Source organism: Megascapheus bottae, chromosome 10, assembly GCF_031878675.1.
Source record: "Megascapheus bottae isolate mThoBot1 chromosome 10, mThoBot2.hap1, whole genome shotgun sequence".
Taxonomy (NCBI): Eukaryota; Metazoa; Chordata; class Mammalia; order Rodentia; family Geomyidae; genus Megascapheus; species Megascapheus bottae.
The window spans coordinates 30,302,510-30,316,669 of record NC_143518.1 but is presented as its reverse complement, the minus strand read 5'-3'; the positions used below and the strand labels follow the sequence as shown (position 1 = coordinate 30,316,669).

At 35.7% G+C, this 14,160-nt stretch overlaps 1 protein-coding gene across 4 annotated transcripts in view; it reads left to right on the top strand.

The window, feature by feature from the left end:
• The window catches only part of Pou2f1 (POU class 2 homeobox 1), a 145,909-nt gene that overhangs the window by 92,482 nt on the left and 39,267 nt on the right, over window positions 1–14,160 (top strand). For 3 of the 4 annotated variants that reach the window (XM_090340529.1, XM_090340528.1, XM_090340531.1), the window contains exons 3-7: window positions 1,575–1,675; window positions 5,725–5,778; window positions 8,812–8,931; window positions 10,675–10,863; window positions 12,557–12,683. In XM_090340529.1, coding sequence (XP_090196655.1) covers window positions 1,575–1,675; window positions 5,725–5,778; window positions 8,812–8,931; window positions 10,675–10,863; window positions 12,557–12,683 — 591 coding nt within the window. The remainder of the gene's footprint in view (window positions 1–1,574; window positions 1,676–5,724; window positions 5,779–8,811; window positions 8,932–10,674; window positions 10,864–12,556; window positions 12,684–14,160) is intronic. The other variant, XM_090340530.1, reaches the window with a different exon arrangement.

Sequence of the window (14,160 nt, the reverse complement as noted above, 5' to 3'; positions counted from 1 at the left end):
TTTCTGCACAAAGACATAGCTACTAAAGTAGAAAGACAGCCAACCAACTGGGAAAAGATACTTACCAATAATACATCAGACAAATGCTTAATATGCAATATCTACAGGGAACTCAATAAACTAATCCCCCCCCCCCAACTCAATACACCAATCATTAAATGGGAAGGGAACTAAAGAGAGACATCCAAAGGAGAGGTTAAAATGGAAAAGAAACATAATGAGAAAAAGCTCATCATCCATGGTCATTAAGGAAATGCAAGTAAAAACAACCCTAAGATATCATCTTACCCCAATCAGAATGGCCAATATTCTAAACTCAGACAACAACAAATGCTGGCAGGGATGTGGAGAAAGAGGAACCCTACTGCACTGATAGTGGGAATGTAAAGTAGTACAACCATTCTGGAAGGCAGTTTGGAGGTTTCTCAAAAAACGAAAAAAAGACTTTCCCTACGACCCAGCCCTACCACTCATGAGCATCTACCCTGAGAATAATAACCCAGGATATGATAAGGACACCTGCACAGCCATGTTCATCACTGCACTGCTCACAATAGTCAAGTGATGGAAACAACCCAGATGCCCCACTACAGATGAATGGATACAAAAAATAAGTCAAGAACAAAGGAACAAAGGTGCATTGTCTCCTTGATATGTGGATATTAGATCCAAAAAATCCAAGAGCAATGACTCAGTATTTGGGTACTCAAAGTCATTGACACGATCTTGGAGATATACATATAACTATATAAACATAAAAATCTATGATGTGATATATACTGTATAGACATAATGTTACATTATATAGATTGATATGTATCTATGACATACAACTCTCAGCTTAATTTTAATTATGTTCTAAAACTTATGTGCCAGTGATTGCGTATAGAGATTTCCTTCTTGAATACTCATTTGTTAAACATGACATTTGAAATATGATGTAAAAGTAAAAATAAAAATGTCTGTAGCTCCCTCAAAAATAAATTATAACTCTTGCTAGTAAGACATATACAATAGTCTATACTTTGAGCTGAAGAAATCACTTCAACACTTTTGTTTTCTTCATGCTCATAAAAAATTACTTTCACGAACATAGTGGCATTCATTAAAGTGTTTACATCAGTAGTAAGTTCTTTCTCAACAAAAAAAATAGTGAATTTCCTCTTTGTAATCAAAATATCAAATAAAATGACAATAGTTGAGAACATAGCCTGCTACCATTGTTTAAAAAAGTGAGGTTGATGTCTTCCGTTAAGCCAGTTCCGACCCCAGTTGTTCCAGTCACTGCATCTCCAACTGAGATTGCTAACACTGCCAGGATTAGCAGTCGTTGTTTATATTTTTATACCTGTTTTTTTAAACTTTACTGCTGTTAACCTATTTGTTTTATAATCATCGTGAAGATAAACCATTTTACTCTGTTTTCTTTATTTTGAATCTTGTCTCTAGAGATACTTAGAAAAATACTTGTACAAAACAGATTCCTAATGAATGGTTGATAACCAAGGTCTTGGACTTTGTTTCATTTGAGTATATTTCCCTTACTTGTTAAAATTATTTTACTTGCTTTTTAGGCACACAAACGAATGGTCTGGACTTTCAGAAGCAGCCTGTGCCGGTTGGAGGAGCAATCTCAACAGCCCAGGCTCAGGCTTTCCTTGGACATCTCCATCAGGTAGAATATTCTGCTCAACCATAAATGAGAGTAAAAAACAGAGACACAAAATGCTAGAACCTAGGGAACTTATTTACAAAAGTGAGAGTTTTTAATTTCATTTAAACCTAGTGCTTATTACATCTAATTATATATGTATGTGTGAAATCATTATAGTTAAGTACATAGCTATTGATCAAAAGAGTGTCTTATTGAATGGAATGTATATAATAATTGACTCACTGTTCTTTCTGAATGTGAATCTGTGGTAACTAACTGAAGCATAGTAAATAATCAGAGTCACTCAAAGTATAGTGGTATAGTAATGTCCCTGCTTAGCAAGTGTAAGGCCCTAACTTCAATCCCTAGTCACCAAAAATTTAAGAAGTGATACAGCTACTACTGTCTGAGACCTGTTATGTAAGACTCTGTGCTCAATCTTCTTTAAAATGGCTTCATTGTGGTTTGAGAATCTCCTTGCAGCCTTTGGTTTAATTGACTGTGAACTCTCTAATTTGTGTTTTAAAAACACCTCAATCTTAGCTATCATTATACCACCTGATTTTTTTTTTTTGAGTCTAAAACAGACCATAGGTTTTCTTCATCCATGTTTTAGCTATATAGCTAAATAATGTGGATGGGGAAATAACACAAAAACATGTAATGGCCAGACAAAAGTTTTGCAATACGAGTATTGATTGAAAATGGAAAGCATATAGTAACAACATGGTGCATAGGTTATTAGAGTATCTTAGCACTCTGATAAATATATTATTGTAACAGCTTTGCACATTTTAATGGTCTTTATGGAACTTAAAACTTATAATGAATTTAATGGCCAAAATATATTGGATAGTTCATTTAGTAGTGATTCAGTGAAAAAAACCATATGATCACATGACCTCCCAGCTTATATATTAATCAGGTGTTACTGCAAATGAGTAATTATAATCCTACTCTCTTACCAAAATATGTCATCAGACTACCTAAATAATTAAAAAAAGCTTCCCTATTTTAAAACAGATAAAATTTTAGAGCTGTCCTAAAGCCAGATTCAAAGAAATGTTATATAGGTAGCAATTAATGTCTTCTAATAGAATTAAGCCATGTTCACATGCTTGCTCAGGTACATAGCTTTGTTTTATGAAGTAGTCTCCATTTATGTGCCATTTTGATTTCTGTAATTTCATTTACCTGGTTAATTGTTGTCCAAAAGTATTAATTAGAAAACTCCAGAAATAATCCATAAATTTTTCCATAACTTTTATTTTAATATTGTTATAATTATCCAGTTTTATTATCATTGGTTTCTTATTGTGCCTCATTTTAAAATTATATAGGAAAAATTGTGAGTGTTTGTGTATTTAGTACTATCTAGTTTCAGATATCTTCTAGGGGTTCTTGGAATGTATTACATGTGGATAAGTGGGACTACTGTATCTTTGAAATAGGGAAACTTCAGCATACAACTTCTGGATAAAATGTCAAGATTAGTATCTGAAATAAATTTAAGAATGTATTTAGTGGGGGCTGGGAGTGTGGCCTAGTGATAGAGTGCTTTCCTAGCATGCACAAAGCCCCATGCTTGATTCCTCAGTACTACATACACAGAAAAAAGAAAAAGCCAGAAGTGGTGCTGTGGCTTAAGTAGTAGAGTGCAAGCCTTGAGAAAACATACGGACAGTACCCAGGCCCTAAGTTCAAGCTCCAGGACTGCCCCCGCCAAAAAAAGAGAATATTTAATTATAATGTAGGAAAATACTAGTATGCTTACTTTCTTCTAAGACTATGCTCCAATATCTAACACATTTCTTGTTATGGTTTCAGTACTATCATTGGAGCCATTTGGCCCCATTGCTTTGGGCCTGGGAAGAGGCAAAGCAATGGATAAAATAAAGCTATTACTTGTCTCCTTGTAATTAGTTATCTCTTTAAGACTGTATATCTGTTTCAAAACAAACTTTTACTCAGAAACACATGGCATATTCAATTTTCAAATTTTTACTTTTTTAAATCTATATGCCCAAAACTCTTCTGGCGTCTTAGTTTACTTCTAAGTCTTTAGGTCTAAAACATATTATCTCTTAAGATAGGAATCTCCTAATTATACTATATCTAAAATACTATTCATAAATTGGGCGGTCATGAGGGTTTTGTTTAACACTCAAAGGATTTTTACCTACTAACATAAAGAGCATAGCTTTAGAGTTTAGCTCTTTACTGAGCTCATACAACTATTTATTTGGAACATCTTAAGGCTATAGGACATATCCAAAGTAGAATTTATTTTCTTCCCTGTTAACACTACTACTTTCCAGTCTCCTAGATTTGAACCCTGTAGTAATTCATAACACTCTTCTACTTCAATATCCAGCCAGTTGCCAGAGTCCTGATAGCACTTTTTCATGTCCCTACTTTTATTCCCACCACTGTCATTGCAAGGTTAGTCTTTAATACAGCCTAGTTTATTTCTTCCTTTCTCATTCTTTGTTCTCAGGACATTCATTTTAAACAAGTGAGTTGATAGTATTCCTCGATCTGAATGTGCTGTTTCATCATTATTCACTTTTGGTAGGAATAAAACCTGTATTCTATATAGTACATTCTCACAGAAGTTCATTATTGCTGATTCTTACTGTGCTTTAACTTGTCGTCGTTGTATCCCCCTCTGTTTTTACTATTTATCTTATTCTTTATAATTAGTACTTGTGGAAAAATAAACAAGAACATTTCTTCTTTGTTGTTCAGTTTTTGTTTTCTTTTTGTCTTGTTTATCTGAACAAATGCAGCAGTGATACACACTCAACACTATGTTGAAAATGAACTATGCAATTGGTGGGTAGGAATGAGAGGAGAAAACTAGGAGAAAGCAGAAGAGGTGACATTGTCCACAAAGAAATATACACATTTACCTGACTTATATAACTATAACCTCTCTATACACCAGCTTTATAATAACAATACAAAAAGAACATATATATATTCTACAAGTTTTGCTTGTTAGACAGACAATCCCCTTATTGTGGCTGCCACATTTTTAATGTGGTTTTCTAATAACTACCTTATTTTAAATACTTGTGATTTGAACTTTCTAAATATACAGAATGTGAAAATTAAATATCATGACTTTCATGTGCGTTTTTAAGAAGATATTATTTTTGCTACTAGCTTAGTAGTTGCTATTTTGGGTTGTTTTATGTGCTGGTATAGGGGCTTGAACTGAGGGCCTCATACAGTCACTGGGCTGTTTTTTGTTGTTGTTTTTGTTTTTGTTTTCCACAGCTGTCACTTTGTCATGTGAGCCATACCTCCAGCCCAGCTTTTTGCTGGATAATTGGATATGATGTCTCGAGGTCTTTTCTGCCTAGCTAGCTTCAAGACATAATCCGTCAGCTCTTAGCCTAATGAATAATTAGGATTATAGACATGAGCCACTAGTGCCTGGATATGACTGATCTAAGGATGTACCTCTTAGGTTTGAATATATAGGATATTTGTTTCAGTGTATACCTGAAAACTTTGAAATAAGAACAAGTAGTTTCTGTTTGTTTATAATGGTAAATATTTATATAAATAACTTGTTATTTAATATATGGAAAGTTTATAGACTATAAGCATCTCATGAATACAAACATTGTCAAATAAAGAGCGGAAAACTTTGTCAGAAAAAATTGACAGCGTAGCATAGCATATCCAGGTGCTAGTGGTGGCTTATGCCTGTAAACCTAGTTACTCCGAGGCTAAGATCTGAGAACTGCAGTTGACCAGCCTGGGTAGGAAAGTCTGTGAGACTCTTACCACCAGCTAACCCACCAGGAAGCTAGAAGAGGTAGAGTGCTAGCCTTGAGCAAAAAGTACTCAAGGACAGCTTTCAGGCCCTGAGTTCAAGCCTTATGACTGTCAAAAAAAATGAAATAAAATTTGAGAGCATTTTTCAATGTGGAAGTGATGACTATGAGCTTGTTTCCAAAGCTTTAATCCCATAAATAAACTTTTTTGTATGTATTTCTAGTGATGAATGTCAACAGTTATAGACTAGAATGCTCCCTCATTACTTTATTTATTACTAGGTCCAGCTCGCTGGAACAAGTTTACAGGCTGCTGCTCAGTCTTTAAATGTACAGGTAAGCTTGAGACATGGAAGTATGGGTCAAGTTTTCTGTTCATAATTTTCTATAAGGAGCACATCATTTTTATTTTCTATTTTGGTGATACTGGGATTTGAATTTTGGGCCTCACACTTATGCAAGTGATCTACTGCTTAGCCCCACACACCTAGCCCAGTAGCATATAATTTTATAAAGTTAATTATATTTGAAGTGTTCCTATGTTTACTATCTTATTACTACCACTTATCTCTATAGTTTTATTATTGAATCTCATAAAAATCTCAGTAATAATTATTGCCATTAATGAAATCAGTTTATATTCTGCTAGTGTGCATGAACCAAAGGTAGAAAAATCTACTTTCCAAATTTTTGTTTCTAGATAAATAGCATTTAAAACACTTACCTAAACCCAAAGCCAGATAATGTCTTAAATGTCTTTGTTTCAAAAAAATTTTTTAATCTGTCATTTTCATGTGTTAGGAAAATATTACAGTACAGAGGAATAACACTGTACTGAGAGGAAACATGAGGAACTTATATTTGAATGCTTATTCTGCCACTAACTAGCTACGTACCGTTGGCAAGTCACTTATCCTCCTGAGGCTCAGTTTTTCTTATCTGTTTAACTGGGAATATTTATAGGGTTTCCAGAGTTCCTCTCTGCTCTAAAGTATTGGGGATTTTGTTTGTTTGTTTGTTTTTGCCAGTCCTGGGGCTTAAACTCAGGGCCTGAATACTGTCCTTGGGCTTTCCTCAAGGCTGGAGTTCTACCACTTGAGCCGAAGTATCGAACCTGGGTCTTTGTGCATGGTAGGCAAGCACTCTACCACTAGACCAAACTCCCAGCCCCTAAAGTATTTTTTTTAAGGAAATTACAATTAAGATGGTTGATAGATAATGGCGGGAAAATAGTTGTAACTTTAAAACATAATGTAAATCTGACCTTTTACATCTATGAATCATATGTCAAAACACACAATTCAAGTAGAGTGTCATTCTGTAACATTTCAGTCAACTTGCTGTTTCACATCATTATGGTGTTTAAGCAACTAACAGTTAAGAGGTAAACAATATTTTGGAAGATTGATTTCCATATTGCTAACAACTAGACTTTAGGGTGAGCTTTCTATAAAACACAATGGAATATGGACCTAGAAACACATGGAAACAAGAAAAGGAAACGAGATAATGTGACCTTCCTTTCTGAGGGAGAGGAGGTGGAAAACTGCCTTGGTTACCATGGTAAAGTTACATCCCTTAGAGAGATGTTGGCAAACAGGCAGTATCTCTGGTGCAGAATGTTTACAGTCCTGCACTGTAATTATCTTTCAGTGACTGGCAGAATTAATCAGAGCTTTTATGTTAATTAGCCTTGCTGCTATCCCTAAAACAGGTGGTGAGAAATATTCAAATATATGCAGAATGTTAATGCTCTGCATAACCAGTTTTTAATTAACATAAAAATTTCTCTCTGTGCTCCTTTCAGGAGTTTGTTCTTTCCTAACTACATTTTTGTCAGCCTTAGGTGTTACTTGATGGATGATGAGATTCACAGTTCTATAAAACAGTAGATGAAAAGTTCTATGAATCATATAATCAACCCTTAGAATCTAAGCACCCCTTAAGATAGCATATGAAGAAGTTTGAGATTGATATGTAAAAGTGTTAGTATAGAGGGTCTAATGCAAAAATGAACTAAAAGTGTGTTTCTTATCTTACTCCGTATTTCCAAGATTGGAGATTTGGGACTGTGATAAATTCTTTTGAGCCAGGCAAAGTGGTTCAAGCCTGTAATCCTAGCAACAGAGGAGGAGATCTGAGGATTTCTGTCTGTTCAAAGCAAGCCCAGGCAGGAAAGTCTCTAAGACTCTTATCTCCAAATAACAAGTAGAAAAGTGGAAGTGGTGCTGTGGCTCAAAGTTGTAGAACACTAGGCCTTGAGTGAATTAGCTCAGGGACAGTACCCAGGCCCTGAATTCAAGCCCTCTGACTGATCAAAAAATAAAATAATAAAATAAAATAAAGTTTCTTTTGATTTGTGGACCACCAATTTGTCTTAAAAATAATTGGGTGAGCCGGGCACAGTGGCTCACGCCTGTTATCCTAGCTACTCAAGAGGCTGAGATCTGAGAATCAAGGTTCAACGCTAGCCCAGGCAATACAAAGCTGCTGAGAGACTCTTATCTCCAATTAATAACTGTAATCACTGGAAAATGGGATGTGAGGCTGTGTGGTTCATGGGAAAGGCGGTAGCCTTGAGCTGAAAAGCTCTGGAGGCCAGAGTTCAAGCCTCATGACTTGTAGTGGCACAGCTCATGCCTCTAAGGTCAGCTAGTGGAGAACCGTGGTTTGAGACTATCAATCAAAAAGTTATCTTGACCAGTAAAAAGCTGAGCATGGTAGTATGTTACTGTTATCTCAGCTCTGCATGGAGCATAAATAGGAGAATCCTGGTCCAAGATGACCTGGACATAAGTGCTAGACTCTATTTACTGTATTTTTTAAATAAAGGATAAAGAACTAGGAGCAGGAGGGAGCTCAAGTGGAACTTCTTGGCTAGGATGTGGAAGGCCCTAAGTTCAAACCCCAGTACTCACCACTCCCAACTATTTATTTATTTATTTATTTACCAGTCCTGGGCTTGAACTCAGGGCTTGGGCCCTGTCCCTAAGCTTCTTTTACTCAAGTCTTGCACTCTACTACTTTAGCCACAGTACGTCTTCTAGCCTTTTCTGTTTATGTGGTACTAAGGAGTCAAACCCAGGGCTTCATGCATGTTAGGCAAGCATTCTACCACTAAGCCACATTTTCAGCCCCCTAAAAATTTTAAAATGAAATAAACTCTTAATTGGTAGCTTATTGGTACTGGAATAAAAAGTCTAGATTTTTTTTATTTATGTAAAACTAGAAAGTTACAGACTTATCTGAAAGAAAAGGAAAATGAACAGCCCATATTTTGAATGAATTGTGAACTGTAGAGTTATAATAAGTATATTCCTTGTAATCGATGATTTGAAATTCTTTATTTCCTACCCTACTCCACATTAGTCTAAATCTAGTGAAGAATCGGGGGATTCGCAGCAGCCAAGCCAGCCTTCCCAGCAGCCTTCGGTGCAGGCAGCTATTCCCCAGACCCAGCTTATGCTGGCTGGAGGACAGATTACTGGGGTAAGTTTTCCCAGATAATTATAATAAACTTTCTCTATGTCAGAATTGCCATTGACTGACAGCTAATTAGAATTGTTCATTACAACCAGCAGTAACATGGTACTATTTTGAGCTAAAAGAAACTCCCTACACTGTTGACAGGTCTGGAAATGGAATTATCTTTGTCTTTTTTTTTTTTTAATTGTAGGTGCTCAGATTAAACCAAGGACTTTAAAACTCCCATATCTGCTGTTGCTTGACCATGCAGTTGTATCATTGCTATGATTATGATCACTGTATTTTAGCATTCAATGAATCATTTACTTTTACTAGTAATATAGAGGCCATGTATTTGTGTTTTGTTTTGTTTTTAATTTTTCAACTATCTTTGCTTTAAGGCATCATTTAAATTTTTTTCCAGTGATATTATTTTATCTTTTGGGAAGGTAGTTAAGGAATGTAATAAGAAAAAACTATATTCGCATTATATCAACATTAGAATTTTTGTTCATTTTAGTTAAGTATATTTGACAGTGGAAGGCTCTTTTTAACAGTGGTGGCAGAACTGCTTCTAAAAACTTTAAAGTAGGGGTCAGGAGTGCAGCCTAGTGGTAGAGCGCTTTTCTAGCCTTGAGGAAAGCCCAAGGACAGTGACTGTGCTCAGGTCCTGAGTTCAAGCCCCAGGACTGGCCAAAAATAAAAAATTAAAGTAGTGATTAATATATATATATATTTAAATATATAAATATATGCTTACATGTCCTGAAAGTAAAGGACAGTTCGATTTTTGTTCTTGTGTTTCTAATGCACAATTATGTTAGACCCTTTTAGAAGAAGGGTTGTGCCACTAAATAACTATTTGTGCAGTTCAGAGTGTACATGCTTCCTTTTTGTTTGGATAGAACACACTACCAAAAGGAAGGCTAAGCACTTGCTACCTTAGTGTAAGCATATTGAAATAAGCTGCAATAATAGAATTATAAAGCATACATAAAATACATACTATTGAAATAAAGTTGAATCATAATAAATAATAAAGCTGTATCATAATTATTATGAAAACAAGCTTAAAACTACGCTGAGTAGATTTCTTATTTTACTGTTTGGAGTGTTCTTTTTTGGTGACATGAGGCACTGAAATTGAAGCTTCTTTTAAACCTGGCATTAGTATTTTTAGCATGAGTGGCTGCCACACCTGTTTCATAGAGATAATGTATTAGAAAGAGGATATAAAGTTGCAAAGCTCAATGGTTCCAGTGATAGAAAAGTGTGTATTAGAGAGGGGCTTATAGGAAAATCTGGAAAAGAAAGTAGGAACTCTTACTTTTTAGGGACATCTTAGAACATAATGGAAATGATGGGATATGGTAATGATTTTGTGCTAATGGGAAGCAGCAGGGCCTTACCAGTTCTTTTACTAGTAATATCCAGCATCCTTATTTTCTGTTTCATCTAATCACCTGCTGTTCTGTTTTTTGGGTATAAATTTCTTTTTCATTCCTGTTAGCATTAATTCTTTTCTTGCTTACTAGTTAATTACTTTTCTTACCCGAAACCTTGAGTCCTAAATAAGCTTGGATGATTTTTTTTTAATATGGAATGAGAACTACCATTTTAATTTAGAAATAGTAGTTGAATCGCCAATGGACATTTTAGCCACATGCTAATAACTATATTAACTAGAACTTAGTTGCCTATTAAAGTAGCTGGCTTGCACTGGAAACCTTGCTTCTTTAACCCTTACATTGCTCTGATTTTCTTTAGCTCACTTTGACACCAGCCCAGCAACAGTTGTTACTACAGCAGGCCCAGGCCCAGGCCCAGTTGCTGGCTGCTGCTGTGCAGCAGCATTCTGCCAGCCAACAGCACAGTGCCGCTGGGGCCACAATCTCAGCCTCTGCCGCCACGCCTATGACCCAGATCCCCCTTTCTCAGCCCATACAGATTGCACAGGTAAGTAAGGAACTCAGATCATTGGTGTAGCGTGTAAAGAATAACACGACAGATTTTATTTAGTCTTAAATTAGTTTTGTGATTACTTGTGTAGGCCTTAAAGGCCTGAGGACCTCTTGATCAGTGAGGTAAGTGGTATTTTTCTTAATACTGAATTAGAAATAATATATTTGCTTTGTTTATTAGAGTTGACATTATAAATACATAGATGATTATATAAATAATTTTTATATTAAGTGGCGATTCTTGAATAAGTATCTATCATATTTCTGAAGCAGGCGATTACTGTATCTTAATTACCTAATTACAGCAGTCATGGATTCTTTTCATATGCTCTACAGTAATGTTGCTACCCATATATGAGGAAGACAGGCAGTCTACTATGTATTAGTACTGATTAGCACTGCATTAGACCGCATTAGAATGTTGCTTGATTTGTGTTTTCACATTTTATGGCAAAGTAGCTAGTGATGTCAAAGAATGATTTACGAGGTCTAAACAGTAGGCTCAAAAAAAATAAGTACAATCCTTTATCTCAAGAAAAGGAAAATATGTATAAGTAGTTATTGAATAAAAACATATGAAGGTGGAGCTGGGAGTGCTTGCTTAGCATGCACGAAGACCCAGGTTTGATTCCTCAGTACCACATACATAGAGAAGCTGGAAGTAGTGCTGTGGCTCTAGTGGTAGAGCGCTAGCCTTAAGGAAAGCCCAAGGACAGTGCTCAGGCCTTGAGTTCAAGTCCCAGGACAGGGGGAAAAAAAAAAAAAGAAGGAGTTGCAAGTCTAGTTTTTAAAGAATTATCTTTATGTGTGCCAGAGAAGTTTAGAAGTGGATTTAGATTGTAGCAAAATACTTAAAATATCCACTTATAACCACTTGTACAGTATTGTCACAATAATGCTTTGATTTTGATCATTTCGTTTATCATCAGATAAATACTATGGTCCCCAGGAGGACCATAATAAAATAAAATAAAATAATTCAGTATGACTACAGTTTGAAAATTACAAAAGCAAAGCCAGTAGAAACCCACATTATGATATGCATGTGATTTTTATATGTGTAACTTTAAAAAAATAACACTGATTTCTCAGTTGAGTGTGTAAGCTGGTATCAAGTTTCATAAACCAGCAATCTTTTAGTCTATTGATAATTCAGACATAGCATTCTCAAAAGAGGAAAAAGTATGTTTGTTTGTTTGGTTGGTTGGTTATTTATTTGCCAGTCCTGAGGCTTGAACTCAGGGCCTGAGCCCTGTCCTTGGGTTTTCCTCAAGGCTAGCACTCTACCGCTTGAGCCACAGCACCACTTCCAGCTCAGTGTGCAGTACTGAGGAATCAGTACTTGCATGCTAGGCAAGCAAGGAGCCACTATTTAAAAGTTCTTTTCCCAATTGACTTTCAAAACCCATGTTGAATAAAATTCTGAGAGAATTTTAAGTTACTGTTAGAAATTAGGCTTAGTGTTAAGCCATTGACACTATGTCATGCCCAAAGAGAAGTAACCGACAGAGGCTCCTGGTTTCCTCATACTCTGTGTGAAACATACCTAAATCCCATAACTATTAGAATCTGAAAGAAAGCTAAATATGGACTCTACTTATGTGAAACAGAAGTCATCAGCTAGGAACCTTATCTTTTAGCAAACTTTATTTTAGAATCTCTAATCCATGTTAATTCTAATTTTTCAGGACCTTCAACAATTGCAACAGCTTCAACAGCAAAATCTCAACCTGCAACAATTTGTGTTGGTACATCCGACCACCAACTTACAACCAGCACAGTTTATCATCTCACAGACGCCCCAGGGCCAGCAGGGTGAGCTCCTTCCTAGCTGCTACCTAGACTTTTATTAATAGGTGGCACACACCTTAACTGTCATTTTCACCTGAATACTTCCTTTAAACTATCAATATTAGATGTTTGTGGTCAAATAGAGCATATTGTTGAAGATTGAATCACCAAAATTTTGGTTTAATGTTTAGCTAAAACTATCCACTATGGTGACCATAAATTAGATAAATTGTTTCTAGTGTTTTAGTACTATATGCGAAAATACATGTTTCTAACAATTATTTGGCTTATTTTTAAAGTTTGAGAAGAAGGTTTTAGTATAAGAAACTAAACTTTGAGTTAGTCTTTGGGTAGGAGATATTGATAAATAATTTTTCTATCAAATAATAGTAAGGTTTTATCCTATTTACAAGTTCTAGTTAGTATACTTTGTGTCAATAGTATCAAGAAATAAAGCCTTCAGGCTGGGTACCCATGACTTAGACACCTGTAATCCTAGCTACTTACAAGGCTGAGATCTGAGAATTGTGAGTTTGAAGCCAGCATGGACTGGAAAGTTTGCAATAGTCTTTATCTCCAGTTAACAAACAGAAAGCTGGAAGTAGAGATGTGGTAAGTGGTAGAATGCTAGCTTTGAGCAAAAATGCTTAGGGATACAATCCAGTCTCTGACTTCAAACCCCAGTATGAAAAGAGATGGGGGTGGGAACAAAAAAGGAGCTGGGCACTGGTATCTCACGCCTCTAATCTAGCTACTTAGGATGCTGAAATCACAGTTCAAAACCAGCCTGAGCAGGAAAGCTTATTGAGACTCTTTATTTCCCACAGAAAAAAAGCTGGAAATAAGACTATGACTCAAGTGGTAGAGTGCTATCCTTGTGCAAAAAGGGACAGTGCTGAAGTCCAAAGTTCAAGCTCAAAGACTCGCCAAAAAAGGGGTGGGGGGAGAAGGATTTTTTAAATTATTAGTGATTGTATATCTCTTTGGGTAATGTACATTTGATATTATCTCACTTTTCTGGCTTGGGCATGAGCCTGGACTGAAATATTCCTATTTCTACTTGCTGCTATAGGTGGGATAATAAGTATGTGCCAACTTTGCAGGATTTTCAGTTGAAAATGGAATCTCACAAATGTTTTTATTCAGATTGGCCTCAAACTGTGATCCTCCCAATTTCTGCATCCCAAGTAATTAGAATTTTAAGACCCCAGCATCCAGGACCTTGTTTCACACACATAATGATTATGCATATTTACAGGGGATAATGTGATTTTCTTTTCACTAATGTCTACATAGTATATAATGATCAAATTTCAACATGTTTCTACAATTTGGGGTTTGTCATTTTTATTTTTAGATAATTTATTCTAAATCTTTTGTTGCATTAGTACTATTTTACTCTGTGCTCAAAAGATGATAAAGTCAGTTTTTATTATCCAAGAGTTCACAATGTAGTAACTGGGAAATATTAAATGTGGTGCTGTGGGAGTAAAGCAGGGAG